General features: G+C 46.2%; 1 protein-coding gene across 1 annotated transcript in view; it reads left to right on the forward strand.

Annotated features, from left to right (window-relative positions):
* The window catches only part of Pcnx2 (pecanex 2), a 153,726-nt gene that overhangs the window by 73,790 nt on the left and 66,852 nt on the right, over positions 1 to 13,084 (forward strand). The window contains exons 18-19 of the mRNA XM_052167115.1: positions 6,792 to 6,884; positions 7,847 to 7,997. Coding sequence (XP_052023075.1) covers positions 6,792 to 6,884; positions 7,847 to 7,997 — 244 coding nt within the window. The remainder of the gene's footprint in view (positions 1 to 6,791; positions 6,885 to 7,846; positions 7,998 to 13,084) is intronic.

A 13,084-nucleotide genomic window follows, 5' to 3' on the forward strand; every position in this document is an offset into this window, starting at 1 on the left:
GTGTGCCCACGGAGGTCAGAGGACAACTTTGTAGAGTTGACTTTAGCCGTCCACCATTACACAGATTCTAGGGATTGAGACCAGGCCATCAGGCTTGCCAGGAAGACACATTTACCCACTGAGCTCTCACTGCATCCCCCCCCTTCATGCTTTTGTGTAAGCTTTGTCTGTTGGAAGTTGTGATGTGTTAGGTGATATAGTGGGCTGTCTGTGCTTATCTCTCTGAGGAGTCCCTGTCTAACCATAATATTCCCATGGGATTATGAGATCTGCTTCCATAGACTAACTTATCTACCCTTTGCTGCAAGTTAAAAACAGAACCAAAACTACCTGCCTTATGATTGTGTTTCTCCTTGTGCCTCTGTTCCTTTCTGCTCTGTCTGCCTCTCTTCTAACTTTGGTTTGTATGAGAATCTCCAAGGACCTTCGGCAGGGCCAGTGCTTTTGCATAGTGTCCCCTGCCCCATCTTGACTCATTTGGCCAGCTCTGGGTCATGGGTATAGACATTTTAATGAGAACCTTTTCCAAGACTGTCCATGGAGACGTGCTGCTGGAGAAAGGAAATGCCAGTGGATGGTTTGTTTCTGCAGGAGCAAGATGAGATGGGTCGGGCACACAGACCTCACCCGCAAAATTTACTCTGTTAGTAATGAAGATTAGAATTTGGTCCTCATGGTTTGCAGTGTTCTCTGCCTTGTGCACACAGCCCTCCTCATGTGCCTGTGCACACGGCCCTCCCCACATTCAGCCTCAGTGGTCAAGTTTACAGTTACTTACATTGCATTCAGTTAGTATGGACCATCACGTTATTTTTCAAAAACCCCTTTTTACTGTGTATAACATTCAGACAACGTCTAAACTATTCTTTAGAGCTTCTAGCTTTTTCTGATTCCCTCTCTGGGGATAAATCTTTAGACTGTGCAGGGTTGCAATAGCTTCTTGCACTTCTTTTAGGTGAGAGGCGTGAAGTCCTGCCAAAAATGCCTCAGAACATCTGGGGAGGTGGCACTGTTAGTGAGGTGCAAGCACGAGAACCTGAGTTTGATCCCTAGAACCCACAAATAGGAACTGGGTGTGAGCTGTGCGTTCGTGTAAAAAAAAAAAGCCAGAATGGATGGCTGAGGAGGAATGACCTCTGAGGTTGACTTCTAGCTTCTGCCTACACACACACACACACACACACACACATGCATGCCCACTCACAGAGACACACATACATACATATAATCAGACAGACAGACACATACATACATAAACACACACGCACACATACGTATGTACCTCCCCCACACACAATGCCACAATAAATCTTAAATGCTTAGTACACTGAGAACAAATGTATCTTTTTATTAAACATGCATGAATTTACCATTAACGTGGGGGGGGGGAACTATCACCATGGATTGTCCTGGTATAAAGCTTGGAAGAAGGTCAAATGTAGCTAAGATGGCCTCCCTATATGAGGAGAATACACAGAAAATCTTATTAAAGTCAATTATGATTGCTAGGAGGATTCACAAATGCCAACAGAGAAAAGAAAATGTAGAACACAGGGTTGCATCAACATCCCAAAATAACCTTCAACAGTGAAGCCAGAGCCCGACCCACCGTCCAAAGAAGGACGTGACCATGGGAAGTTCGGAGGGGACCCGCCAAGATGGATGTAAATGAAGCTCTGGGTAGCCCCCCTTACTGTGGGTGGAAGGATTGAGGTTTACAAACTACCAAGCCTTTCACAATATTTTTTTTTTTTTGCTTAATGCAGTTCAAAACATTCCTAACGGAATCAAATTCACAGCTTCGGCAAATGATTACGAGGTCTATTTAGAAAAACAGCGGCAAGGAAGACTTGAAAGAAGAAGACAAGAAAAGAGAGACTATTGCTTTGGGATTTAAGAGTCTATTAAAAAGGGCTGAATCATGAGAAAAAAGAGAGAGAGTGAGAGACCCTTCCAAGATCAGGGTGTGATTACCAGATCTGAGGAAGGCAGGAAGGACTCATCGGTAGTGAGAATGCAGTGTGTGAAAACTGAGGGTCATAATCAAGAGTCCATTATCCAGTGCACGGCGTCCAGCATTGGGAGGGAGAAAGAGTTTTATGTGCTAATCCTTCACTAGACACCAGGCTGTGTCAGAAAGGGATTAGAGTTTCAGGAAGATAGAAGAGTGGGTTGGAAAAGAGATGGTTTATCTGCACTGGGACAGATAAACCATCCAAACAGACTTGCAGATTAAAAGCAAAACAATCTGAATCAAATGTGCCTCCATTTGTACTGCAAGGGGTTGGAGTAAACAGAGTAGGCAGCTCTGTTCATGGGCATCTGGGGAGGGGGAGTTTAGCCTTGGTCTTCATCTCTCAGACAGTGGAGAGAAACAGTTCTGGGTCTGTGAGGTAAGGTATCCAGTGAAAGGCCATGTGCTGGGACACTGGGGTCCACCCTGTCAGGATGAGAATGAAGACAGAGAGGTCAGTACAGTTGTCCTGGCTGCCCAAAGTGACAGGAACACCCACCCACCCTGTTGATCTTAGCTGCAATAGAAATCCTGACTTGCGTGGGACTGCAAAACATCTGTGAAGACGTGAACTGTGTAAAAGTTTTCTGAGCTTAGTTAGAGGTGCCCTTGGCAGAGGAGAGGCGCCTCAGCTGTAAAGAGCAGTTGCTGTTCTTCCAGAGGAGCCTGAGTTCCCTGGGCACATCTGGTGGCTCAGGCCTGCTTGTAACTTCAGCTCCAGAGGACCTAACACCCTCTTCTGGCCTCTGTATGAACCTGCATGTAAGCGGCACATTCACAGAGACGCACATAAATAAAAATTTAAAGATAAAACTTGAGCATTTACAATAACAAGATAAAATTGGACCACTGTGTCGACCATACTTAAAAGTCAACCCCAGCCGGGCAGTGGTGGCGCACGCCTGTAATCCCAGCACTCTGGGAGGCAGAGGCAGGCAGATTTCTGAGTTCGAGGCCAGCCTGGTCTACAGAGTGAGTTCCAGGATAGCCAGAGCTATACAGAGAAACCTTGTCTCGGAAAAAACCAAATCCAAAAAAAAAAAAAAAAAAAAAAAAAAAAGTCAATCCCAGTGAATTGTAAACCCAGAGATGAGAGAAAGGAACCTGAAGGCCTGTAGACCCCTCTTTTACCTTCTTTCCAACCAGCCTTTATGATGTCAGTTGCTTAGGAAGAGAGAGCAACACACACACATACACACACACACACACACACACAAATTCATTACTGCTTTGTAAATTAGCAAGTTGTGGTTTTTGATATGCTGTTTTAAATTATAAAGGAGGGGTATAAAGAAAACAAGACACAGAAAAGAAAGCAATTGTTTGCAGTGACAAGCCCTGGACTGCACAGCCAATCCTACAGTTAAAACCAAACTGTCCTTTAGAGACCGTGGAATGTCCAGGACACACACCCAGAATGCAACAGGGTTATCATAATTTTAGAAAACAGTTTAGAATTTTCTTAAAAATGCTAAACCCCAGTGTTCCTTATAACCCAGATATTTACACAAGAAAAGAGAACACACGCGCCTGGAGATACATCATGAATATTCACAGTAGTTTTATTTAGAACAGTCAAAACTGGGAGCGCATTCAAATGCATGTTCACATGTGAATAAGCACACTGTAGTGTACCATGCAAAAGAATCCTGTTCAGCAACAAAGAGGAACCAGTCTGGCAGACAATAACCTGGAACAAATACCAGAAGAATTATACTGTATGTGGTTGTTTAATAAAAGTGGGCCCAGGGCTGGTGAGATGGCTCAGTGGTTAAGAACACTGACTGCTCTTCCAGAGGTCCTGAGTTCAATTCCCAGAAACAATATGGTGGCTCACAACCGTGTATCTGATGCCCTCTTCTGGTGTGCCTGAAGACAGCCACAGTGTACTTACAAATATAAAATAAAGACATAATTCTTAAAGAAATAAATGAAAATGGCCCCATAGCCTTATATATCTAGATGCTTAGTCCCTGGTTGATGAACTGTTTGGACAGGATTAGGAGGTAAGGCATTGCTGGAGGGTGTGTGTCACTTGAGGTAGGCACTGAAGTTTCAAGAGGCCATGCTTCTTTCTTCCTGCTACCTGTGGATAAGGATACAACTCCCTTGGCCACTGCTCCATCACCATGCCTGTCTGATTCCCAACATGATGGCCATGGGCTAGCTCTTTAAAACTATAAGCCAGCATCTTCTTTATAAGAATTGCCTGGGTCACAGTGTCTCTTCTCAGCAATAGAGCAGTGACTGAGACAGAATCAAAAGAAGCCAGGAAAAGTGAAATCACCTACTATGTGATTTTATGTATATAGAATTATGAAAATGAGGTCAGATTGTAAACACGGAGCAGATCAGTGTGAAGAGAGGTATAGAGTAGGCAAATGCCAGAAAGGAAACCCCAAAGCCAATAAATATGCTAATTTACATTTTAATCATTAATAATCAATGGTGATGGTCTTCTGGAGGTAGGTGTGTGTGTCAAAATTCATCATGCTACAACTGGAGAGATACTTTAATTGTTAAGAGCGCTGGCAGCTCTAGCAGAGGATCTAGGTTCGAGTCCCAGTTCCCACATGGCTGTTCACAATGGTCCATAACTCCAGTTCCAGGGGACCCAGGTTGTCTTCTGGCTTGCACAGGTACTAGTAATATACATGCAGGTAAAACCCTCATACACATAGAATAAAAATCAATAAGTCTTAAAACCCCCGTCAGGCTTTATATTTTAAATACATCCATTATACCTCAACAGTATTGTGTAAAACTTAGAATACAGAAAGGAAATGGGTGGAGAGAGTGAGCAGTTTGTAAGCAGAGAAAGGCTGTGTGGTGGTTTGTGTCTCATACAAGATGCACCCACATCTAAAGAACTATGCACTGTGCCAGACTGGGCTGAGGCTCAGTGGGTAGAGCACTTGCCTAGCACACACAAAGCCCCGAGTCCTTCCCTGGAGCCATGTAAACTCGATATGGTGGTTTTATATCCCTGCCCAGAACATAGGAGGCAGGGAGAGGTTCAAGATCATCCTCAGCTATAGAGAAAGTTCAAATCCAGCCAGGAATAGGATAGCCTGCCTATAATTAAGTAATCAGTTAGTCACAGCATTGTTCTAACATGCCATACAGCTTGTTGACAGAATTGAAATAATTTTTATTCACGTTTGCCCTCCCTCTGAGAGTCAGAGAATGGTAACCCTCCAGACTTACCTTCCCCACGCCCAAACTGATGGCCTATTTACCCTTCAAACAGGAAAATTGGTTGATTGAATATAACACAGTTTTAAATCATATTACCTGGTAAAACATTATTTTTCCCTGTGGACAGCTATTTAGTGATTTTGAATGGCACAAACTCATGCCAGAGCAAACCAGGAAAAGGCCTACTTTACAGCCAGAACATGCTATCAATGGCTTATGTGGGAGAGCTAGTGCTTTGCAAGTGTGAGGAATGACAACAGGGCCTCAACAGCTTTCTCTAGGCTTCCAAATCACATTGCCCTTTAGAGATAAAGCTAAATCAAATCTCAAATTATTGCTTGTCCTAGCTTTAGTCAACCAGACACAGCCCAGAATCACCGCAGAAGAGAGTGTGGATTGAGGACTTGCCTACATCAGATTGGTTTATGTGCCTGTCTTTGGAGATTGTCTTGTTAATGGGCATAGGAGGGCTTAGCCCACTGTGGGAAGCAACATTCCCTAGGCTGGTGGGCTGGGGCTGTACAAGAAAGCCAGCTAGCTAAGCACAAGCTTATAAGTGAGCCAGCAACAATGTTTTTCCATGATTTCTGCTTAGCATCATTACTTCAGTTCATTCTTAACTTCCCTCAATGGTGTGGGGGCAAGTCGCCCTAGCCCAGGCTGCCTTTGCTTTTGGTCACAGCAAAAGAATTGGATAGTGCACTAACTCTTTAATTACTTTCATGCACATAGTACTCATCGACTTAAAAGAGAAAGTTTAGAACAGGTACACTGGGTGTATGACAGGAGATGGTGTGGGGATTATGGTCTTCCTGAATCACCTACTCTGCACGGGTTTAACGTGACCACTCCACACACATGGTTGTACCCACCACACACGGTTGGTGTTTGTATTCTCTTTATTGTTTCCACTGTATGATCAGCTTTACATGTTAACACAGACATCGAGCATGACAGGGAAGAAACAACACATTGTTTACATTTTAAGATCAATGAAAGAAAGCCAGGTGGGTGGTGCTCACCTGCAGTCCCATACTGTGTGTACCGAGGTAGCTGGAAAGCCATAGTTGGTTGTTGGGTTTTCCTTGTCTGTTTGTTTATGGATCTGATGGTTGGATGGAAACGTACAGCATGGTACAAAGTATTAATGTGTGCAAGGCTTCTGTCTGGTGTCTCCAGGTTGTATGTTGACACCCAACGCCACGCGGGACCTCGCAGAAACTGTTAGCATCAGACAGGCTTTGTGAGACTGTGAGTTGGGGAGTCTGTGGCAGGTCTGTGGGGACTCTGTATCCCATCTGAGTTTGTGGGAACAAACCTTAGGTCTCTTATGTGTAGACACGTATGTTCTCTCCTTGGTAGCACATGCATGTTAAACCAGTAGTACCATATCTGCCTCCTTTTCCCTGTGACATCTCCAGTGGGAGCCAGTGACTAAGCTATTGGACAGTGCCTCTGTGGTATTCCAGTGGGCATGGGTGTGACATGCGGAAGAGCAGTGTGGAGCATTAGCATCCTGCCACTGACTCACCTGGTAAGCCACACAGAGCTGACCTCACAGCCAATGTTCTCATTCTAGAAGGATGTCCTGAGATCCGACCTCGTCCTCTGCTCAGCAGCTGCTGTGCTCTCCTTTGCAGTCAGTGCCAGCACTGTCTTCCTGTCCTTACGGGTAGGTGGCCCCAAGGCTCTGTCCTCCCTTGCTGTTCTCTAGATGGAGGCTAGGCATGGAATGAGGGCACAGAAGGGTAGAGGAACCACACACACACACACACACACACACACACACACACACTGAGAACTATGTCCACGAGGAGACTCGGGCTGCCTCCCTGTGTGTCATCTCCTCTTCCCGGAGGAGTCTTGTTGTCTCCAAGAGTGATGGAGTAACTTGTAACCACGGACAGTTGTCAATGTGGCAGGCTGGGAACAGACATCAGCTATCCATCAGTAGAGAGAGAAGTCACTGTATCAGGGCTGCCACAGTGACACGCAGACCATTTGGATATATATATATTATTGAGAACAAGCCAAGCAAAGGCTACATGGGACCCTGCCTTACAGTTCTTACAGAATATTGCTGCCTTGTCACAAGCATGGGACATCCGCTGCCACATCTTCCCTGGACTGTTCTATCAGCTGAGTATGCTGTTCATTAGTTCTGAAAAAGGTCACAGGTTGTGATGCAGGGGGCAGGGGTCTTTCTCCCAGTCTCTTCCAGTAGTCATGTTCTACCTTGTTCTTACCAGCTCTCGGCACATAAGTCTTCCTATGAGAGGGGAAAGGGAAGGGAGCAGGCTCAGTCAGTACCCTGGTTGCCTTACAAGCCAGCCTAGACTACTTAGTGAATTCCAGGCCAGTGAGAAACAGTCTGAGAGAACCAAGATGACAAATGGCTCCTGAGAAATGACATCCAAAATTATCCCATGACCTTTTCATGCATACATGTGTATGTACACCTACATGTACATAACATGTTCAGGCAAAATCATATACACGTACATATATATATATGTATATATATACATATATATATATGGGAAGGTGTGATGGCAGATGCTTGCATCACTCACAAGTGTGTCTCCACTGACCTTTGACCTCTCTGATGACCTTTGACCTCTCCCTCCTCTGCAGCCTTTTCTCAGCATCGTGCTCTTTGCCCTGGCGGGCACTGTGGGATTCATCACCCACCACCTGCTGCCTCAGCTCCGGAAGCATCACCCCTGGATGTGGCTCTCACACCCTGTGCTCAGGAGCAAAGAGTACCAGCAAAGGGAAGCAAGAGGTCAGTGTCCCAGCCTCGGGAGGGGCAGCGGGGCAGTGGGCACGCTTCTCGTGACACGCGTGCTTCGAGGATAGCAGGGTTCACTGCATGCTTGCCCGTAGTTACGAAAGCAGAGTCTGGGCATCACACAAAACAGGTTGCTCAGGTGGAAGAGGAGATGAAGTCTGTCAGATTAGCTATGAGGTCCTGTTAAAATAGTCACTGCTTATTGATTGTGTAGGGAAATTAGCGTCCGTTGCTCATACTTGAGAGTCGTTTAAGGTGACTGGGAACTAAGGAGAGAACCATTTCCTACTCAGACATTAACTGTGAGGCTCTGGATTCTTGAGTTTCCATCTTGCTTCGTGTGGAAAGCAGCCGTGTCTACGTGGGTTGGTGTAGCAACTCCCCTGGGAGAAATGGCCTGGTGCAAGGGGCAACTTATAGAACTTCAGATAAAAAATATGTTTCTTCTGGAAGGTGCGGATGAGGCTCGGTTGGTGGAATCTTTGACAAGCGTGCAAAAGACAAAAAGCCTGTAGGTTCAGTGCCTAGCACTGCATAACTTGAGTGGGTTGCACATGGTTGAAATCCTGGCACTTGGGAAGTGTATTTAGGAAGATCAGAAGTTCAAAGGCACCCTTAGCTACATAGTAAGTTGAGGATGGCCTGGGCATCATGACCTTTGCCTCTAAATAAAAACAAAATTTAAAATTTAACCTGTAAACTGGCTACGACTCTATAAGCCCCTTTGCTCTGCAGTTTTCTACTCCATGTATGAACAGATGGAAGAGCGAATGACCTGCTCCTGTGGGCAGACATTTAAAATAAATTCCCAGTAAATTTTAAGGCATTGAAATTGCCCGGAGCTGCTGGGTGCACACTGTCAGCTCACTGTGACCCGTTGGTTACCGAGCGTTCAATTGTGCACCAGGTGGGCAGAGGCACCAAAGGACTCCAGGTGGCTCTGGATTTACCGACTTCAGAGTTCTAAGGTGACGGGGGTTGGGGGGTGGGGTGGGAGTGTAAGGTTAGCGAGGCACCATCCAGCACAGAGAGCCTGTGGCAGGCAGGGCGTGGCTCTGGCTGGGACCAGAAGATGCCTGGAGAAGAGGCAATGAGTTAGGAACTGTGTCTGAAATCTTTACCTTCAGAGGAGAAATGAACGCTCACAACCCAGGCTCCGGTTCCCACAGCTCCTCCCCGAAGGAGAGTCAGGCCACAGGGCCTGGCTGACGTGCTTTTTAACATTCATTCTCAGTGACCCCACAGTGTGCTACTTGAGCTCAAGTCATTGCCATTTTACCAAGACCTAAAGGAGATAGAGTGGAGCGGTGCCTTGATAAAAGTCCATTTCACAGATAGCTTGTGGAGGAAAGTCTTGTCCTGTTTTGCTTTCTGCTGCTGTGGTAAACACCAGGACAAAAAGCAAGGTAGGAGAGGGTTTATTTCACCTTATGACTTTCGGGTCCCGCTCCTTCACAGAGGGGAATCGTGCCCAGGAACCGAAGCACAGGCCATGGAAGGGTGCTGCTTACTGGTTTGCTCAACCTGATTCCTTAGAGTACCAGGACACCTGCCTAGGGGTGGCACAGCCCACCATGAGCTGCCCAGTCTCTCACATCAGTCACCCACCAAGAGAATGTCCCCTTAGACTCACCCACAGTCCAGTCCAAACTATTGGAGACAGTCCATCATTGAGGGTCCCTTAGGAGTGTCCAGTTGACAAGAAGGTCCCTCAGGAGTGTCCCCTTGACAACTGGAGCAATGGTGACACCTGCAGGCAGTAGATGGATATTACTCCCCCTTTCCTGCAGCAAAAATACCTAACCAAAGAAACTTAAGGAGGAAAGGTTTGTCTGGGTTCCCCATTTGAAGGAGCAGGTCATCCTGTCAGGGAAGGTCTGACCTGCAGGGGCAGGAGACAGCTGCTCCCGAGGCATCCACTGTCAGAAAACAGAGACAAACCAATGCCGGCTTTCTCCTTTTCCTTCAGCCCAGGCTCCAGGCCACGGAAGGATGTTATCCACAGTTAAAGCAGGCTTCTCACCTCAATTAGCCTAATCTAGATCATCCCTCACAGCTATACCCAGAGGCTTGTGTCCGCTGTGATTCGAGTTGACAATGAATATTAGTCATCGTGGATGGATATTCAGATAAACTATAAACTATACGGGATCCCGTAACGGAGTGTAGAGTCTGGTACACGGGTGCTATTCAGTAAATGGGAGCTGAATGAACAAATTACCCATTGCTCTGTAAAGTCACAGAAGGAAGGTGGGGTCCCCGAGGGCTGGTGTGTGTATGTGTGTGGGGTGGGGGGAACCTCTGCAGGTAGAGGGCAGGTGGAAGAACACGCTGAGAAGGATGCTGGCGGGGAAGTGTGTACACCTTAATTTTCGATGCATTAGAATAAATGAGTGAGGATCATATTATGTAAATTATATTATGTAAATTATAGAACACATCAATTGAGAATCTCATTTAAATAGCAATTTTTTTCTTAAAAAAATTATTAGTGATTCAGTAACAAGACCCAGACCTGTAGTGAGATCTACCTTGTACTGTATCGAAGCTGGTCTCCGATGCAGACTGACTGGCTTCTGCTGCCTGTGACAGGCGTGCCTTGGAGGGAGGCTGCCTTTTCTCATGCATCTCTCACATCTGTCAAAGTGACTGAGAGTGTGGCAATCAAACAGAGCAAACTGTAATGAAAAGCAGCAGCTTCCTGTCAGCCCGGCCCCTCCCGTCTCTGATGCCTCCTTTCTAAGAAAAATCACTTCCTCTTGGGTAGCCTGTTGATTTATGTAATTCTTCTAAATAATGCTACTCTGTTGGTTCTGTGCCTTGGGTGTGTCTGATGTGCTTCTCTATTGTCTTTTGAAAGCGGCGCTTTACTCCCCAGGTCTGCCTGGCCTTCCTGGTTGTCTGAGACCCTTAGTTTCAGGTGCCACAAGAGCTGAGCAGCAGAGGTGACAGGAGTAAGCTGTCACAGTAGTAAGGATGAAAGCTGGAGAGTCCAGTCATCTGCACCCTAAGGAGAAAGGGCCTGGGGAAAGGAAACGGTGGGAGAGTACTGACTGGCTTTGGGTGTCAACTTGACACAGGCTGGAGTCATCACAGAGAAAGGAGCTTCGGTTGAGGAAATGCCTCCATGAGATACAGCTGTGGGTCATTTTCTCAATTAGTGATCAAGGGGGGAGGGCCCATTGTGGGTGGTGCCATCCTTGCACTGGTGCTCTTGGTTCTATAAGAGAGCAAGCTGAGCAAGCCAGGGGAAGCAAGCCAGTAAGAAACATCCCTCCATGGCCTCTGCATCAGCTCCTGCTTCCTGACCTGCTTGAGTTCCAGTCCTGACTTCCTTCCCTCCCCAACTTGTTTCTTGGTCATGATGATTGTGCAGGAATAGAAACCCTGCCTAAGACAGAGAGAAAGGTTTTAGAGACTCATGCTGCCAGGATTTTCAGTCCTGCACAACAGGTATGGCCTGTCAGAACAGTTCAGTTCGCACTGGCAGGAGAATGGGGCAGAGGCTGTTCACATCATGGAGGACCAGGACAAAGACAGCAAAGCTGAAACCAGGGTTCCAGTGGCACCCCAAAAGCCCATTCCTAGGCTGGTGGTCTTCTTCTTCAAGCAAGACCCCACCTCCTAAAGGAGCCGTACTGTCCCCACACAGATGCAAATAATAAGGACATAACTTCGTTAGCACCAGGGTGTGGACAGAAATTTTAAAACAACTTTGTATCAAATGAATTCTAGATGCAGTAATGATATGAAGTGTTGTCAAAATGAAGGAAGGGAAGGAGGAAAGAGGGAGGGACAGAGGAAGGAAAGAAAAAGAAAAATGTGGCTCTTGTCTTAGGTCTTGTCTTTATTGCTGTGATGAAAAACCTGACCAAAAGCATCTCTGGGAAGAAAGGGTTTATTTCACTCTGAGTTTCACTTAACAGTTAGTTCATTGTCAAAAGCAGCGAGGGCAGGAACTCAAACAGGGCAGGAATCTGGAGGCAGGAGGTGATGCAGAGACGTGGAGGGTGCTGCTTGCTGGCTTGTTCCTCATGGCTTACACAGCCTGCTTTCTTACATCACGTAGAACCCAGGGATGGCACTGCCCACAATAGGCTGGGCCTTCCCCCATAAATCACTGATCGAGAAAATGGCCTACAAGTGTGCCTGCAGCTGGACCTCATGGAGGCATTCTCTTAATTGAGGTTCTCTAGCTTGTCTCAAGGTGACCTGCAAACCAGCCAGCACAGTTACTGCCCAAAACAGTACAGACTGGAGGAGGATGGGAGAGGGGAGGGGAAGGGAGAGGAGAGGGGAGGGGAGAAGAGAGGGAGAGAGAGAGAAAAACTAAAATAATTGTCTAATTATGATCCGAAGATGAAGAGCCACCCAAGGAATGAAGGATATTTCTCGGTTCTCAAAAACTGTAAACCTAGGGCCGGAGAGGCACTCAGCAGCTAAGAGTGCACACTGCTCTTGCAGAGGATCTATGTCATCAGGTCACAACTGCCTTCAAGTTCTGCTCCAGGGGATCTGATAGCTTTTCTGACCTCTGAGTATACTTGCACTCATATGCTTCCGTGTGTGTTTGTGTGTGCATGTGTGTTTGTATATATGTATATATGTGTGTGCGTATAATATATACATGATATATAATTGTATGTATATATGTGTGTATACATGTATATATGTTTTTGCATATATATGTATGTATATATGTGTACATGTATATGTATATGTGCATATATGTGTGTGTGTAAAAAATATATACCATGTACTTAAACATATCATTCCCTCCTATTCCTCTTCTGCCTTTTATGTGTTTGAAAGTTTGCCATGGTGTCAAACCTCTCCATCAAAAATACAAAGTACCTAACATGTGCCAAAGACAGTTCAGAGGGTGCTTATGAAGTGGAAGATTGTGCAACTCAGGGCTAAGGAGCATTGTGTCCTAGCCTGGATTCCATCCTGACCCACCAGGCAGGCAGTCCCCCTGGAGGGACACCCAGCACCTCGCTTTGATCTGCCAGGTTGCCTCCTCAGTCAGGTGCCTCTATAGTCATGTTCGATAGTCATCGAACTGGCTATGTGTCCTCCCT

This window comes from Apodemus sylvaticus, chromosome 21 (genome assembly GCF_947179515.1).
Source record: "Apodemus sylvaticus chromosome 21, mApoSyl1.1, whole genome shotgun sequence".
Classification (NCBI taxonomy): domain Eukaryota; kingdom Metazoa; phylum Chordata; class Mammalia; order Rodentia; family Muridae; genus Apodemus; species Apodemus sylvaticus.